At 31.0% G+C, this 17582-nt stretch overlaps 2 protein-coding genes across 2 annotated transcripts in view; one reads left to right on the top strand and one right to left on the bottom strand.

Annotated features, from left to right (window-relative positions):
* LOC131842972 (ras GTPase-activating protein raskol) overlaps window positions 1-6394 on the bottom strand; it is a 153005-nt gene extending 146611 nt beyond the window's left edge. Inside the window, exon 1 of the mRNA XM_059191558.1 lies at window positions 6296-6394. Within this exon, the coding sequence (XP_059047541.1) occupies window positions 6296-6365 (70 nt within the window). The 5' untranslated portion in view covers window positions 6366-6394. The remainder of the gene's footprint in view (window positions 1-6295) is intronic.
* A 2386-nt stretch (window positions 6395-8780) lies between these two features.
* LOC131842889 (protein ROP) lies at window positions 8781-16424 on the top strand. The gene is made up of 15 exons (XM_059191455.1): window positions 8781-8872; window positions 9630-9779; window positions 10190-10345; window positions 11185-11288; window positions 11677-11825; window positions 12218-12278; window positions 12396-12550; window positions 12647-12798; window positions 12892-13046; window positions 13375-13455; window positions 13923-14090; window positions 14175-14264; window positions 14375-14472; window positions 14840-14922; window positions 15137-16424. Exons 1-15 carry the CDS (start codon window positions 8845-8847, stop codon window positions 15268-15270), a joined length of 1764 nt encoding a protein of 587 aa, XP_059047438.1. The 5' UTR covers window positions 8781-8844; the 3' UTR covers window positions 15271-16424.
* Window positions 16425-17582: the final 1158 nt, after the last annotated feature.

The raw sequence follows: 17582 nt of genomic DNA on the forward strand, positions 1-17582 counted from the left end.
ATAAAACAAAACTATTTATTTTGTTGTCTGTATGTCTGTCAAGTCTTCTCGTCGTCGCTACCGCAAAGCCTTAAGTCCAAGGTTTATAACCAGTGCGTCCTACCCGTTACAAGTTACGGTGCCGAAACGTGGACACTGACGATACGACGGGTCCATCAGGTCAAAGTCGCTAAAAGAACTATGGAAAGAGTCACGCTTGGAATTTCTCTAAGGGATCAAATCCGAAACAAAGTAATTTGACAGAGAAGGTCACAGATATAGCTCTTCGTATTTGCAAATTGTAGTGGGCAGATCATATCTGTCGCAGAACCGATGCTCGTTGGAGTAGACGTGTTCTAGAGTGGAGACCGCGAATTGCCAAACGTAGTGTAGGACACCCCCTGCTAGGTGGAGCGACGACTTACGTAGAGTTGCGGGTAGTAACTGGAAGGGAAGGGCTGAAGGTCGTGCCCAGTGGCGTGCGTTGGGAGAGGCCTATGTCCAGCAGTGGACTGCAGTGGACTGATGATGATGATGATGATGGCTGTTCGTTTAATTGGTCTTGTTAATCACTGTATCGACTGTATTAATTTTGAAGGGACTCTCACTCGCTGATAGCCAACATTATAAGATGTAAGGCTACTTTCATTTTAAATATCCTCGTACCAAAGACCAACAATATTGTATTTATACGAGGATCCTCAAATAAAAGGTTTGTATCCTTGGTGGCAACTCAGTATTAAATTATCAAGCGGGCAGCCATCGTCTGCTTACGTCGTTCGTTAGCAATGGTCGGTGACCCGCTCTAGTTTTGTTGATAAACTACGTGACCGTGGGAGGAATACCTTCCTGACCTCATAATTAAATAATAATAAGGATGTCATCATCTCCATAAACAACTGTATCACTTATACATCCATTCAACTCTTAGTTTCGTAAACACATAATTTACTTTAGTCTAGAGTGGCATATCTGGACGTGTATTTATCAAAAGTAGAAATGAGTAGGTAATTTTAAAACTAACCTCTGTTTTATATAACTCAAAGGTAGGTAAGGTACCATATATATAACTCAATGGTGACTGACGTAGTGATCTATCAACGCACAGCCCAAACCACTGGACGGATTGGGCTAAAATTTGGCCTGCAGGTAGATGTTATGACGTAGGCATCCGCTAAGAAAGGATTTTCATTAATTCTACCCCCAAAGGGATAAAATAGGAGATGAAAGTTTATATGAAACTTTGTCAATTTTAAACCGATCGGGCTGAAACTTTGCATGCATAAAGCTTCTATGACGTAGGCACCCCCTAAGAAAGGATTTTGATAAATTCCACCCCTAAGGGCTAAATTAACGCGAGCTAAGACGCGGGTAAAAGCTAGTATTCTATAAATGTTAAAGCCGTAATTACATCTTTATTAAAATAATAATAAAAATGATAGGGAAATCAAAATAAGAATTCAGAATACTTCAATATAAATTAAAAATTTATTAGATTTTATTAAGTACTTAAAATTATATTGATCATATTAATAACATTAATGTGAATGTTGTAATTCATGTTAGGTACTCATTCACAACTAAACGATTCAAAAGTGAAATTTAGTACATAGAAGGAGTACTTGATTAGAATAGTAGATTAATACATAGGATACATATTCACGTAGGTAAAGTCGCAGGTGACATATAGCAGATTAATAAAACAAGATATAAATATAGGAAACCTGAAAGACATTCAAGAAGATGGTCCCTCTTAAATTCGGAAATCAAATTAAATACAGAAAAATTTAGAAAGGCGTCTAATCATATTTACACAGTTTGAATTCTATTTACCAGGAATTGTCAGTTTGCGCAATACAACTGTACTTAAATATATGAAGCAAGAAATAGGTGTGTACACAGATGAACTGTCATTTTGGCGCACCTAAATATGAACAAATAACTTGTTGACCGCGCCTAAAAACCCTTACCAGTTCTGTACTAATTCTTAAAGAAATTAAACCATTATTTTGTTAATCAACGAAAAGTTTTTCTCTTAAACTAGTAAAGGATAGAATCTCTTTTGGTAAGTTATAGAGGAGGACGTCAGGTTGCCAATTTGCAATGCTTGCGGGATGATCGCAATAATACACATGTTCAGACATACAAAACTTTAATTTGTTTATTCACAGAATAAACTAAAAGTTTTATAATTAAATGTACTGCAAAGTGTAACTAAAGATACTATACTGTGTACTTTTAATAGATTAAATTTATAAATGTTATGATACACAATAATATAATAATGTTACTGTTGTCAAAGTAAGAATCAAAAGTTATTATAAGTATTTTTACATTCTAACTTTTTATACTACGATGAATATACAATTCTAAATTCTGACTCACTAACACGTTACGACATTGTGGATTCTTTCTGGATATTATTTAAACACTGATTATAACTAACCCGTTATCTATGGGTTTGTTAGGTAAACAATAAATACATGTAATCTATAGACATCTTTTCATATGTATAGGTCCGAGTACAATCGTTTAGTAACATTGCTTTCTTTATAAAATCAGCCCTATACTACTACTTTTTTTATTGATGCAAAGTATAGGTTCGACTTTATATGCAATAATCATTATTTGTTGTTGTTTGAAATTTTGTTTGCATTATTTGCAATGTTTTTTTATCTGTACCTGTGAGTATTTTTGTTAATTATTCACGATTGAGCCTATTTTAATGAGATTTGACGTAAAGAGAGATCATGCCACGAAGGTAGACATAGACAGTCATATTCACATGATCGAATAGGTTGCTTTTTAGTATTTAATTATAGATATTGAAATACAACCTCCTTTTAGAGAATTACATATAAATTATTATTTTATAAAATTACAATACGGTCTGAACTCTGGCTTGTCAAATCCTAATCCAAAATTTTTTGGGTGTAGGTATAGTTTTTAGTTCAAATTAAGACTTCACAGATTATAGAGTAGGTACCGTAATTTATTCGATTCTCCAGCATTATTATCGACATGTAAGATGCTAATTAACCTTAGAACCTTAGAACCTACTTGTTTAATAAATACAAATTTCATGTACAAAAAAAGAATAATTCAGTAATTACATGGTATCATACAAATAAATAATCATCATTAGTTTATGAGAAATTAATTATTAAGTTAACATAAGAGTAGGTATCTTGTTCCCGGTAATATTTAGAAAGCTTTATTATATATGTGTGTAAATTTTGAGCGTTGTTGTTTTTAAAAGTTAAACAATAGTTCTCAGGCCAAAGCGTCAGTCGGAGACAACACGAGGTGCGGGAGTTTACTTTCTACTGTGTGTCATTCGCAGGCACGGCACGCGCTCAAATTCTCAAACAATCTAACGGATCTTTACACGTCATACATATTACAAACGCACCTACTTTAAACACCTGCTTTAGTAGACTTGCATGCATTACCTAAACCAATTACCGGACCGATCTAGGAACTGATAATGTCATTATGCTTAGTCAACTGTCATCGCACATTTTTGCTTTGTTGCATCTTCCACGCGTACCTATTACTCAACTACAGAGAGGAAAAAAGCGAAATTTTGGTGAATTAATTTATTAACTTGGCTAAGAAACTTGCTTTTATTAATCTGATGTAGTTTTCCATCAAAATATGTGATTTACGTCTTTTTTTTATTATTATATATTTTACTGTGTATTGAAAAATATTGATTTACCTATAATATATTTATATTCGATAATAGCATCCCGTAAAAAACAAATATTAATTTTTATTATTAGGAATTAATTCTTAAAATGCATTTTGTATATCATGCAAATATCAATGGAAATTAGTTATTATGATATTGTAAGTATTTAATGCATTTATAACTTTTAAATTTGGGATAGAACGAAATCAACGGTCAAAATCCAATAATAAGGAACAATTTAAAGAGTACCTTGCAAAAAAGTGTGCTTCAAAACAGTACATATTCACTAGGTACCTTGTACGGTTCGTACTAATTTAAGTACGATAATTAGATAAAAAATGCAGCGACGCTTCACATGGTTAAACCAGGTAAACATACTGCTGTTACTACATATGAAATAGACGTGCAGTCAATTATAGTTTGCAATTGTATTAAATTCTATATATATGCACATATGCATGTTAGTTATTTTCTTTTTTATTATAGAACATTACACTTAATTTTAAAATATATGTATTCGTTTGCTTTTGAAAGATATAGAAAATATCTGTAGTAGAACTAGAAAGCAAATCAATCAGCTGCAACCAGGTGGACCGTAACTCGATAGAAAACCACAACGTCAGACGTATTATTTTCACTATAAGTAGGGCATACGCAAATGACCTGCTCTCTTGACGATAGGGTTCGACATAGGAATTAGACGATAATAAGTTTCTATATTTAGAAACTTATTAATGATGAGTGATGATGATTAACAATGAGTTTAATTGAAGTGAGTGATTCCATAATTCTATAAAAAAATTGCGATTCAATTTAAGTATAATAGTAAAAAAAATTGAATATACCAATAAAATAGTCATATTTTTTTTATTTTAGGTACATAATTTATGAAATAAATTTTAAATTAAAGAATTACTTGCAATGATATCTTGTAGATATACGGTTTTCAACCAATGCTGTAACAACAGTCCAGACAATAGTTTATAGTCATAATGCAGTTTTTTTTTTAGGCATGATAATGGAATGGTGCACCCGCCTGCGCTAACGGATTACGCTGGCGGAGTGGTGAACGATAAAATGAGCATCATCATAATGCATAGTCCTAAACATTTCAGTTAATTTATGCCAAGAAAAATATAATCATTGCATACTTTTGCTTTTTGTTGTCAGGCTAAAAGATTATTGCTGTCAATTATTTTAATTATTCCGCAACTCTACTTTTGCGTAGCGTCGTCTACTTAGGGTGCTGTAAACCTTAGGCTTCGACCGGATATTCGAACGGAACGAAGCCGAACAATGGTCTGCGACTTTAGCACCAAAAATTACTTTCAGTCAATAGTAATCGTAATGAAAACTACTATTATTAATATACTGAAATACAACAATTTATTTTTGGCGTTTTAGTAAAGTGACTGATGCTGAATTTATGACGCCATTGGTAAATTAATACAATTTTATAAAAATAACCGACTATAATTAGTCATTCACCTATAAATTTTAATTACTGACATTAATATAATGTAAATTTACCACACCATACTACGTCATTCTGAAGAGGTATAATTTAAGAGTTGCTCAGTCCTTGGATGACTAAGCATCTGATGCGATGTTTAGTGCAATTTAGAGCTTACAACAAGTAATCTAAAGTGGCGTCAAGTCCATATTTAATTGCCAATGAAGTCTAAAACAATTGCGGGCCATCGCGCATCGGGCACAGCATACAATAATATGACAATTAAACACATTCAAGACTTACGAATCAAAATCAATTCATAGAATAGGTTACGACATTGAAGTGCTTTTCTTTAAAATAGGCACATTTTAATTTAATAGTATCTATAATAATAATAAACTCTTTATTGTGTCACAGAAGAAACAATAGGAAAATACAGGAAATAGTTTTTTGTTTCAATGTATTTTATTTATAAATACATACTAGTCTAAACTTAAGTTCGTTACTAAAAAACGGCGGATGTAATATATAATGTATATATATATTTCTGTCTACGTTATACATACATCTTCACACATGTACACGCGTACATTTGTGTGAAGAAATATATTTTCTATATCCAAACTATTCATTAAAAATTAATCGATCTTATTATTATCGAAATGGAGCTCATAGCTGTGGGTATGCTCTGGCGGGGCACCTGTGTAGGATGATAAGATGAGACTGAAGTCATGTTCAGACTACTGTGTCCAATTTACTATTATATTTTCAATGGGCACTTCCACGTTATACGCCTAGATACCATCTTATATAATTTGTTGTTCATTACTCACTATGGGCTAAAAAACCTGACAAGTACTACCAGTAGTCAGTACCCATTAACGAATACCGCTAGCGCAACCTGGAGCACTATTCCTCGAACACAAATATCTGTAAAGCCGAGGTGTAAATAAAAGACTCACTGTAAAATCTAAAAATAAACTAACAACGTAGGTATTCAGTGATTGCCTGAACAAATCCCGCCAATGCAATTTAAAAATAGCTAGGCATTGGTACTCGTAGTTCCATCACAAATATAGTACCTACTTGTCTACTGTAAAATCTGAGATAAAATGTAATTACTGTAGATTACGCTATGAGACATCAATAAAATTAATTGTAAAACTTACCACATCGCTGAAGCCAACCCTCAGCACGACATGGGTACGGGATCACCACCAGCAAATGATTGGCCTTCATTTTCGCGCACTATCACAATTCACAACACAACAACAAACACTGCCAAACGTGTCGGGATAGATACTATTACACACATTGTTAACCTACTAACTAACTACACTATTCTATTCAGTGGATCAGATTGAGACACTAGCGCTGTAGCGATCACAGCAGAGCGGTATAGTTCTTGACCGCCGCACCTTACTTTCACCAACTGCTAATAAAAAATAAAAAGGTCCATGTTAATCATAGATTCAATAAATTATCAAAAATATAAGTCATAGGTATACAACTTATTATTTATGTACTCAAATCTATTAACCACTAATTCAAATTCATACTTAAGGACCTACGTATCAAAATATGGATCTGATAACCAAAATTCATGTAAACGTAAGTAATTGTTATAGGTTTTTCCTTCGTTTGGTTAGTCGCAGGTTCGATTATCGAAGGATCATGCACCTGAATACAAACAATTGTATTCACAACTACGAATGTTGTTGTTTTTACTACCCATAGTACCTAGATGTAATATTATGTTATCTGTGGTACTACAAGCTCTGCTTATTCGGGACTAGATAACGCTGAGAGAAATGTCCTAGATTAGAATCATTATAGACATATGCTTGCTTATTTGAAATATAAAGTTAAATTCACGAGGACGAAGTTGCGGAACAACTAGTAATATATATATTTCAGACTATGTTATACATAGGTACTTACTTACGTATTTTTGTGTGAAAAACATGTATTTTGTTATTAGGTACGTGAAAATGATCCTAAGTCGATTTAAGACTATTATGATATAGTATAGATGTGAAACCATTTATTGTGTAAAAAGACCCGCGAAAGATTAAGCATGGTAATTACAATTCCTAACAGACATCAAAGATTAAAACAATCCTATCTACAAAGGCAAAGCTATGGGTTAAAAACAGTGTGATATTAAAAAAATATCTCTAAAAATTTCGGCTACTATAATAAATACTATTAAAATCTACTTTTGTATGGGTAGACACAATTAGGTATTATGAAACAGTGATTACAATGATTTGATTTTTTAAAAATGTATTGAATTTAAGTCCAACCCACTTGAGTACTCGTACGTACACAGTACAAATCTTATTAGTTGTTCCCGCGACTTCGTCCGCGTGGAATTTAACTTTATTTTTCTAAAATAAAAGTAGCCTAAGTTACTCCTTATTACGTCAACTACCTGCCAAAAAAGTCCCGTCAGAATCGGTCCAGCCATTTCAGTGATTAGCCGGAACAAACAGACAGACAAAAATTGTAATAATTATTATTTTGGTGTATGTACCGTATTTATATTCATATGCATGTAGTAAAAAACTGTTATTTCAATATTACATACAGACACTTCAATTTTATTTATATGTATAGATTAATATTATAAATGTGAAAGTTTGTAAGTGTGGAGGTTTATTACTTTTTCACGCAAAAACTACTGAATGGATTTTAATGAACAAAACACATAGGCTATATTTTTTAATGAAATTTAACGCGTTTGAAACCGGCACATATATAGAATACACCATTAATTGATTAGTAATACCACAGATAAGATAATATAATACGTAAGTATAACAAAAAAAAAATGTTTTGTGTTGTTTTGTGCACTTTCAACAAGTTTATTTTTATTTTTATTACAGGTATTATTACCATAAATATGTGTAATTAGGAATAAAAATATAGATTTTATTAAATATATGCAGGAAAGTCTAAAAATCGTGTGAAGGGACATGTATTTCAAAAAAATATATTAAAATATCAGTAACTATTTATTTAATATGCATGCGATATCCAGTTTTACCTTTTTAAAATATAATAATTGTCACTTAAATATTCATATTTTTAAATATGAATATTTTATATAATAAAAATATAAACAATATCACATACACGTGATAATTGCAAAAACTCGATAAACATTCACACATTCACTTCTTACAATAGCTTTCAAAAAACTGAATTGATCTATGAGCAGTATTCAGCTGTGTAACCAGACTTAAAATTTGTAATTATGCTAAATGTTCTACATAAAAAAAGCGAAATTAGTACGCTATCTAATGATTATGAGGTAGCACATCAATATTATAATTATAGACAGGAATACTATCTATTGATTGTGTAGTATTGACGGACTTTTAATCATTATTACAATTAATATTTGATGCTCACAAAATAAATTTTTAAATGACTACCATGATAACTGGTGTGACGTTAGACAGAGAATATATTTTATGATATTCAGGGTTATTTCATATATCTTTCTTATAACTACTTCAAAATTTGTTTTTAATAAAAAAAGTTTTATTTGAAAATTTTCGGCACCACCAAAATTCTGACATTTTTATAATACAGAGTTCTGGCCTTTTCTTAAGATCTTTTTGGCAACACTGTATGTCACAGAAACAACAGAAATTCAATACTTCAACAGTCTGATTATCTGTAGAATACTTACAGTGTTTGTGGTTTCAAAATGGCTCTCAAGGCTTTAGTTGGACAAAGTAAGTAAATATATTCTTTTAAATGTTAATGATATCAATTTCTCAAATCAAATGACTAATTTTCTTCACATTTCCTTCGTTACTCGCAATATGTTCTCGGGGACTCCTCTATTAATGTAGATTCTCAATGACGTTCGCCAATCTTATGATGACTAATACGAAAAAATTGTTATTTTATTGAATACTTCAATTGATTTCTGTTTATTTACGAAAATTAGTAATTACCAGACTAAATTGTTTACAATATCATACCATTATCACTTAGAATGCACATTGTAATGTAATTTTAATGTATAGGATTACGAAAAATTGAGTTATTTATGCCAATAATATTGTAGTCATGGGTTAATGTAGTTTATTTGTGTATTTCTTTATTGTTAATTCTTTGAAATTACGCTGCAATAAGCACTTCTTGTTCTTATGTTATTGATTTTCTTCTGTCATGATGGAACGGGTGGGTGGGGTGCGCCGGCCTTTACGTCACTAGCCATTGACTGTGTAACTATTATAGATACATACATTTTTATTTGTCTAGTCCTATCCAAATGAATTCAATCTAAAATATTGATTGTCTTATTTATTCACCATGCTAACTTGCATTACTGTGTAATAAACCTATTACACACAATGATACAAGCATAGCTTGTAGTATTGATTACTTTAAACTTTCTGCAAAATATGTGTTAAGTTAATATATAATTTAAGTGATAATGTAATTAGAAAATAACGCTAATTTTATATAAATTTATCTTTCCAGAGATTATGAATGAAGTGATCCGCTATCGCGGACCTAAAGGAAAGGAGTCTCAACATATAGAATGGCGAATTTTGATTGTGGATCAACTGTCAATGCGCATGGTCTCTGCATGTTGCAAGATGCATGATATATCTGCTGAAGGCATCACTTGTAAGTGTAGAAACTAGTGTATAAAGTCTTAATTAAGCCAAGCAAGTCAAGTTGTCCCTCCAACTTGACTTGCTTGGCTTAATTAAGATTTTATACACTTATGGTAACCAACTTATGATAGGAAAATTATATACCTATATAAGATTATCCATTAAAAATATTAATGTAATTTGCCTATAATCTCCAGATTAATTTTATTTTAATTTCAAGGCCAATTACATTAATATTTTAATCAATCAATACTTTCAGAATCGCAGAATTATGACAGTATTGATCATAAACTTTAACCTACTTAAGTCTATATTATACTAAATTATATTTCCTAATTTTATTCTACTATGACTCTTAACATTACTATTTGTATTGTCCTATTGTACAGTATGACTAAAGAATTGTCACAAATTTTACAGTGGTTGAAGACATCCACAAGAAGCGAGAACCACTATGTACCATGGACGGAATTTACCTCATTACACCATCAGAAAAATCTGTGCATGCTCTTATCAATGATTTTTCTGTCGGTAATCGCATCATGTATAAGGCAGCTCATGTATTCTTCACTGAAGGTATTATTAATTATAATAGAATAATTAAATATAAACTATTACAGAATGTATGTAAGTATATTGTTATATATACATATTTATTCAAATATATTTTACAAATGGTATTTTTTCAACATTGTCATATTTCCTAGTTGGTCTTATCTTTAATGTCTTAAATCTTATGTAATCTTTTCCAGACAATCTTTGGAAAGAGTGTATTTACAAAAAATAAAGTAGGTGGCGCTTGAGTGTAAATAAGTCAATGAAATAAATCAAACCTAAATCAAATTGTCATTCATACATGCAGTTTTATTTAGGACAGATTTCATTCAATAGAATACAGATATCAATTACTTTGACTGACTTTTTATGTTTTAAACATTAGGCGGTCATTATTTATACATATAATTAGTAAATCACGGGATCTTACCACATTTTATTTTTATTGACCCAGTTTATCCGTAGTCTAAAAATAAAATGTATGATGCCGTGATTTGCTAAACATATGACTTTATGGTTATAACACAAATTATTGCTAAGTATTATTTCACTTATTCATTTCATGCTTCTATTTTTAGTTTGCCTTTACGATATTATTTTATTTTCATTTTACAGCTTGCCCTGATGCATTGTTTGATCAATTGTCTCGTAGTGAAGTAGCTAAATATATTAAAACATTAAAGGAAATCAACATAGCTTTCATTCCAAATGAACAACAGGTTTGTCATTATAATAAATTTAAATAACTATAGGAAAACATAGTCTAAATTTAAAAACAACCCTATATTACATAGGGATTATTAATGTCTATTAATTTAATGTATACAAATATGTAAACATTGTTTTGCACGCTGCATTAGTGTGTCCTGAGGAGTTGTTTAATGAGTTGTGCAAGTCTACAGCAGCAAGAAAAATTAAAACTCTCAAGGAAATTAACATCGCTTTCTTACCATATGAAAGTCAGGTGACTATACAATTTCTTATTCCTTAAACTCTTATTACAGACTAGCTGTACCCGCGACTTCATCCACGTGGAATTTAACTTTATTTTTCTAAAATAAAAGTAGCCTAAGTTACTCCTTATTAAAACGGCTACCTGCCGTTAAAAGTCCGTTCAAAATGGGTCCAGGCATTTCAGAGATTACCCGGAACAAACAGATCTACAGACAGACAGACAAAAATTGTATAAAGTGGGATTTTGGTGTATTTACATTCATATGTATGTAGTAAAAAACGGTTATTTCAATATTACAAACAAACACTCCAATTTTATTTATATGTATAGATTTATCAAAGTTATGTAAATTGTCACAAGTTTAGCTTAATGATAATATATTCACAATTTGTTATAGGTATTCTCGTTGGATTCACCAGAGACCTTCCAGTGCATGTATAATCCTGTATTAGCCCAAACACGCAATGCTAACATGGAACGTATAGCTGAGCAAATTGCTACTCTCTGTGCCACACTTGGGGAATACCCGTCTGTGCGCTATCGCAGGTATATTTTATGATGCTGGCAACATACATTTGAGCAAAACCCATCAGTTAATAATAACAAACTCTGATTTCCTTTTAATGTTCTCTGTACCTAACCAAGGTAATTCTTATATATACTGAACAGTGCAAATAAGTATGACGTTTCCTCCCGTTTTTTTCAAACTTTTCATTTATATTTTACTCCTATTGGTCATAACCTTCCTCTATATATGGGATTAACAACAATTAAATATATTTTTAAGTTAAACCAATTTTAAGAAAAAACCAAACTTTATAAGCATAATCCTAACCTAACAAACTCTTCAGATTTATAATCAATATATATGTATATAAATTTTCTGTATATATTCCTACTTCATATACTTTGCTAACATAAATGTGTTTTTGTTACAGTGATTGGGAGCGCAATGTTGAACTCGCTCAACTTATACAACAGAAACTTGATGCTTACAAGGTAAAAATAACAATTAATTAAAGTATAATGAATACATAATTTTATATATACTATATATACATAGCAATAGAATTTTTTTCTGTCATATATTGAGATTACTATAAAAATTGTTTATAGGCTGATGAGCCAACAATGGGTGAAGGACCTGAGAAAGCGCGTTCCCAGCTTCTTGTTCTGGATCGTGGATTCGATTGTGTATCTCCTTTGCTGCATGAACTTACTCTTCAGGCAATGGCATACGACCTTCTACCTATTGAGAATGATGTCTATAAGTAATAAACATTTGTATTAATAAGTAATAATAATAAAATTGTTTCACAAAATGCCTTCTGAAATTAAATACTCATTGTATGATTTTATTTTCTAAGGTATGATGCATCTCAAGGTCAATTTAAAGAGGTGTTGTTAGATGAAAACGATGAACTATGGGTTGAACTCAGACACCAACACATAGCTGTTGTGTCCACATCGGTCACCAAAAAACTGAAGACATTCACTGAATCGAAGCGAATGGGAGGCGGTATGTACATTTATTACATTTATCTTATTCCTATAAATTTATTAATGATAAAATTTATTTAATTTAAATCTGTTTATTTATATTTATTTCCAGGTGACAAACAGTCGATGCGAGATCTGTCACAAATGATCAAGAAAATGCCGCAATACCAGAAAGAGCTGTCAAAATATGCGACACATTTACGTCTTGCTGAGGATTGTATGAAAGAATATCAAGGCTTTGTGGACAAACTCTGTAAAGTTGAACAGGTATAAATATTATATGAGTTGTTACTAGGTTTATGCGCTATAAACTGTAGTATATTTATCTATACTTATATATTAAGCTTGTCTTCTTTTGTGGTAGACAATACAATATACTAGATCAAACAGTACATTCTACATTTATCAATCTATGTATAACAGCTTGATTACGTACATTTAACATGTATTTTCTTCTTCACATCATCTATTTGGAGCTATCCTTGGTTGAACCAAATAATTACGTTAATTTTTACTGTGCAAACTAAATATTAATATAATTACTCTTGCTCGATTGTGTTGTCTGTTTTATCTATAGCTTATACTTTTCTTATAGGATCTTGCAATGGGAACCGATGCCGAAGGTGAAAAAATAAAGGATCATATGAGGAGCATTGTGCCTGTTCTTTTAGATCAAGTAAGAATATAAATTATTTTTAATACATCACTGCACATTAAAATTTGTGATAAATTATAATGATATTAAGTTCAGTAAATTTTAAATAATTGAAATAGGTGGAAATGTTTATAATTATATATATAAACTTGTAAATTTTTGTTAAGCAAATGGATGGATGGATGGATTATTTATTTGCAATTACAATGCTTCATTATCACCAATTTTATTTTTTTTTATATTGAATGAGGAAGAAGCTCATGAACAGTTTTAACTAAGTCTAAAATCATGAATAACAGCACGGTCGTGAAATGTACTTATAACGCCTATGCTACATCTCATGTTTGTTTAAAGCTTATTTGGATTGAAAACCTTGAGATCAAATTTTACGAAATTGTGTACTACTGTATACTAAAGCTAAAATAATTACTAGGATTGTAGAAGTTATACATCAACCTTTTGTAATACTATTTTGTAATTGATTACAGAGTGTAACAAATTACAACAAAATGCGCATCATCGCGCTGTACATCATGTCAAAGAATGGCATATCGGAAGAAAATCTGAACAAGTTGGTTACTCATGCACAGCTCGATCACTCGGACAAGCAAGCATTACTTAATCTCGCCAATCTTGGCCTGAATGTCGTTATTGATGTAAGTATTTTAATTTATTCTAATTTGTAGTTTATGTATTATGTAATAAATAATTGAATAATACTTATATAATATTATTTAAAGGGTAACAGAAAGAAACAATATCAAGTACCGAGAAAAGAACGAATTACGGAACAAACGTATCAAATGTCACGATGGACACCTGTGATTAAAGTAAGTACTCATTGTACTGTAAATCTGAACAGTTAAATAGAAAAGTCGTCTGTGAGTAAAATAATTAAATTGTTATTGAATATATATGAATTGGATGTCTATCATTTTAGGACATTATTGAAGATGCAATTGATGATAAGTTGGACCAACGCCATTTCCCGTTTTTGGCGGGACGTGCCCAGACTTCCGGATATCAAGCCCCGACAAGGTCAGTAACATACGGACAGCCCTTTTACAATGATATCTATATTAAATCATTTGAAATAATCATTATTTCTGTATATACCTATATTATGTATGCGTGTGGTATACTTAATCGCGAGGCGATTTGTTGTTCCCATCTCTTTGTATTGAAACTTATGAACCACATTGTCGTTATAGACTTTTTCTTTATAAATACATACATAATATACATAAAAAAATAACCAGACTGAAACAAACAAACATACTTTCAACATTTGTACCGTTCGAGGAATCGAAACCGCCGACCATCAGAAATCTGTGTGCGTGCGAGTAAATTCTTTTTTACTGCTATTAATTCTTTTCTCATTCACGGTATATTATTTCCCTTTCAGTGTTCGTTATGGTCATTGGCACAAAGATAAGGCACAGCAGACCATCAAAAATGTACCCCGCCTCATTGTCTTTGTAGTTGGAGGTAAGTTTTAATTGTCGCTGATGTTTAAAAAATATATTTAAATTTGTAGGCGTATGATGCAATAATAGAGATTATTATCAAGGAATTCATTTGGTATATATTGAATTATAATAACAAGGGTATATTTTAATATTAGAGGCTTGAGGTTACATATTATATTTAAATTTTATATGGAACATAATAGGATATAAATTGTATCATAAAATCTTTTTAGGTGTGTGTTTCTCCGAGATCCGTTGTGCCTACGAAGTGACAGCCGCTCTGAAGAACTGGGAAGTAATCATAGGCTCGTCCCACATTATGGCACCAGAAACTTTCCTCGCCGATCTAAACTCACTTACTGCCTAAATCGCTGAGACAGTTTGCAGTAATATTGCTTCTACTAAAGAAAGGGCCTTGACTTTTGCAGGCATATGTAGATTGAGATCAAATTACAAATTAGATAACGGTATTCTTTCGAGCATCAATTGTGATATAACTTAAATCATTACAAGTACGTGTGATTCGAAGTATATTTAAAACCCAAATCCTAATATTCGTAACGTTAGTATTATCAACATCAGTTAACTAGTCAAGCAACTAGAGACACCTCTTTCTTTATAATGTATGTGGCAGTAACCGATATAATTATATGGGATGTATAATACCATTGTGACGGAGTCACCGTACGTGATCACGTTAAGCTGTATAATCTATATTGCCAGCAATAAGTATCCCCATTAATAATAATATTATTATGTTAATTCTTATAATTAGTAAACGGGTAAGTCCTCTAAGAGCCCTTCTTAAATCAAATCTTTCAAATTCAGACGCGCGTAACAGAGAAGCAATATAATTATAAGAAGCAATAGAAAAATTCATCTGAAAGAATATAAATGAACCCTATTCTGAACGGAGTCTGAATTATAATTATAACTCTCATTTATTTAAGAACTCTAAGTAATATTTACGCTTCTTCCAATTACATGAAACTTGTTCTTTGCGCTGTAATTTTACTATTATGTTAATACCAACCGCCTTCTATCAATTTTGATTGTAAAATAATGTCATTTTTATCGATCAAATTTATTTAATTGTCAATTACATCTTCACTTTATTTTATTTGTGATATGATAATGATTGTTCAAGCTACGGATATATTTTATATAGTTTTGTTACAAATATGTAGAAAGTTTATATTGTTATAAAGTATAGTTTTAAGTGTCCTATTCGTTTAATTCTAATTGTATAATATAAATTATTATCTCTTAGTTAATATATATTTTAAAATTTTACTCTAATCATGCAGTGTACTTGAATAAACGTCGTCACTTCGTTTTCCCCTCGAAGGCAAGAAAACGGATATTTAGATTTTATCTAACGTTTAAAAAACATTTAATACATAGATTAGGTATCGTTTAAATTATTGTAACTTGTCAATAGTATATATAAAAAATGTCTTTGTGTGTCGTTATCCTAATTGCTTCACTCCGACGCCAGACATAGCTTCAAATTTTAAAATTTATACAACATACGCAACTGAATTCGCACACGCTTTGCAAAATAAACATCCAATCATAAAACTCACTTAATTTTGAACTTTGTGTGCAGTCTGCGTGTAGTGCGCTACGCAAATATTTAAATTTTGAAATCGTTCAAAGAAACCGCCTGTGGACGGAAAGTGCAAATAATTGTTCAAACTTTAAACATACTCATAAAGCTCAAATACTCGTGTCACATATAGCGACTTTGTGCGTGTTTAACTTTTTAGAAATACGTCTGGCGCCGGCTTAATAATTAATGCCAAACGCTAGAGATATCTGTATTGTAACCGGTGTAAAAAAATATAACAGATACATTTATATCTATTGGCATCTCTCACAATTCGATGTGCCCCAACAGCGATTCCATTAAATTCGATATGCACCGGTAGTTTTTCTATGAATATCTAAATGTTTGTACTATAGATTACAATTCATTATATTAATATGGTCTAGAACTTTTTGACTTAGCTCTTCAAGTAAATAATAATATAATTATTATGTAACATACAAATATATCTCATCGCATTTACTACATTCCACTTGCTACTTTATTTAAAATTGTCCTGTTGTATTTATTTCTATGTATATGTAATGCCATCTTAAATATTTCTATCATTGTTGGCAAATAAATCAAAACAGGATTTTTAAATATTCAGTAATAAAATAGATACGGCTGTTGTTTTATCAGTATTGTTAGATTTGGAATGGTGGAGATTTCTCCTTGTCTCATTCATTATTTAATTGGTAAGGTTATTTATTACAAGTAATTGTTTTAGGTAATGTTATAGTTAAGGCTGCGTTTCATATAGATATATACAATATATATACCAAATATTCATTTCACCAAATTGTTGTACCTATTGAAATTAACTGGTTAAATGAAAATAAACCAAAATTGGCCTTGTTTAACTTCTACCATTACGTCATAATGTAGATAACAACGGCGAGTACATTTTATTTCGTGCAATTACACATGTAGAAAATACTGTTCACGCATATTAATTACCAGTATTGAGATGTTAAAACTTTCATTAAATATATTTAATCAACAAATACTTGTTTTATTTTAAGACATTGTTTACTGGGCTGTGAGCTTGTGACCCGAAATGATAACATGTAGATTATGCCCATCATTAT

This window comes from Achroia grisella, unplaced genomic scaffold (genome assembly GCF_030625045.1).
Source record: "Achroia grisella isolate CSIRO2021 unplaced genomic scaffold, CSIRO_AGI_Agris_v1 utg2671, whole genome shotgun sequence".
Lineage (NCBI taxonomy): Eukaryota > Metazoa > Arthropoda > Insecta > Lepidoptera > Pyralidae > Achroia > Achroia grisella.

Excerpts from the sequence above, each read along its gene's own strand:
- LOC131842889 (XM_059191455.1), top strand. The coding sequence starts at position 8,845 with ATGGCTCTCAAGGCTTTAGTTGGACAAA. Across the intron at positions 11,826-12,217 it reads CCGTCTGTGCGCTATCGCAG|TGATTGGGAGCGCAATGTTG; the intron begins GTATATTTTATG and ends TTTTTGTTACAG. Across the intron at positions 14,265-14,374 it reads GATGGACACCTGTGATTAAA|GACATTATTGAAGATGCAAT; the intron begins GTAAGTACTCAT and ends CTATCATTTTAG.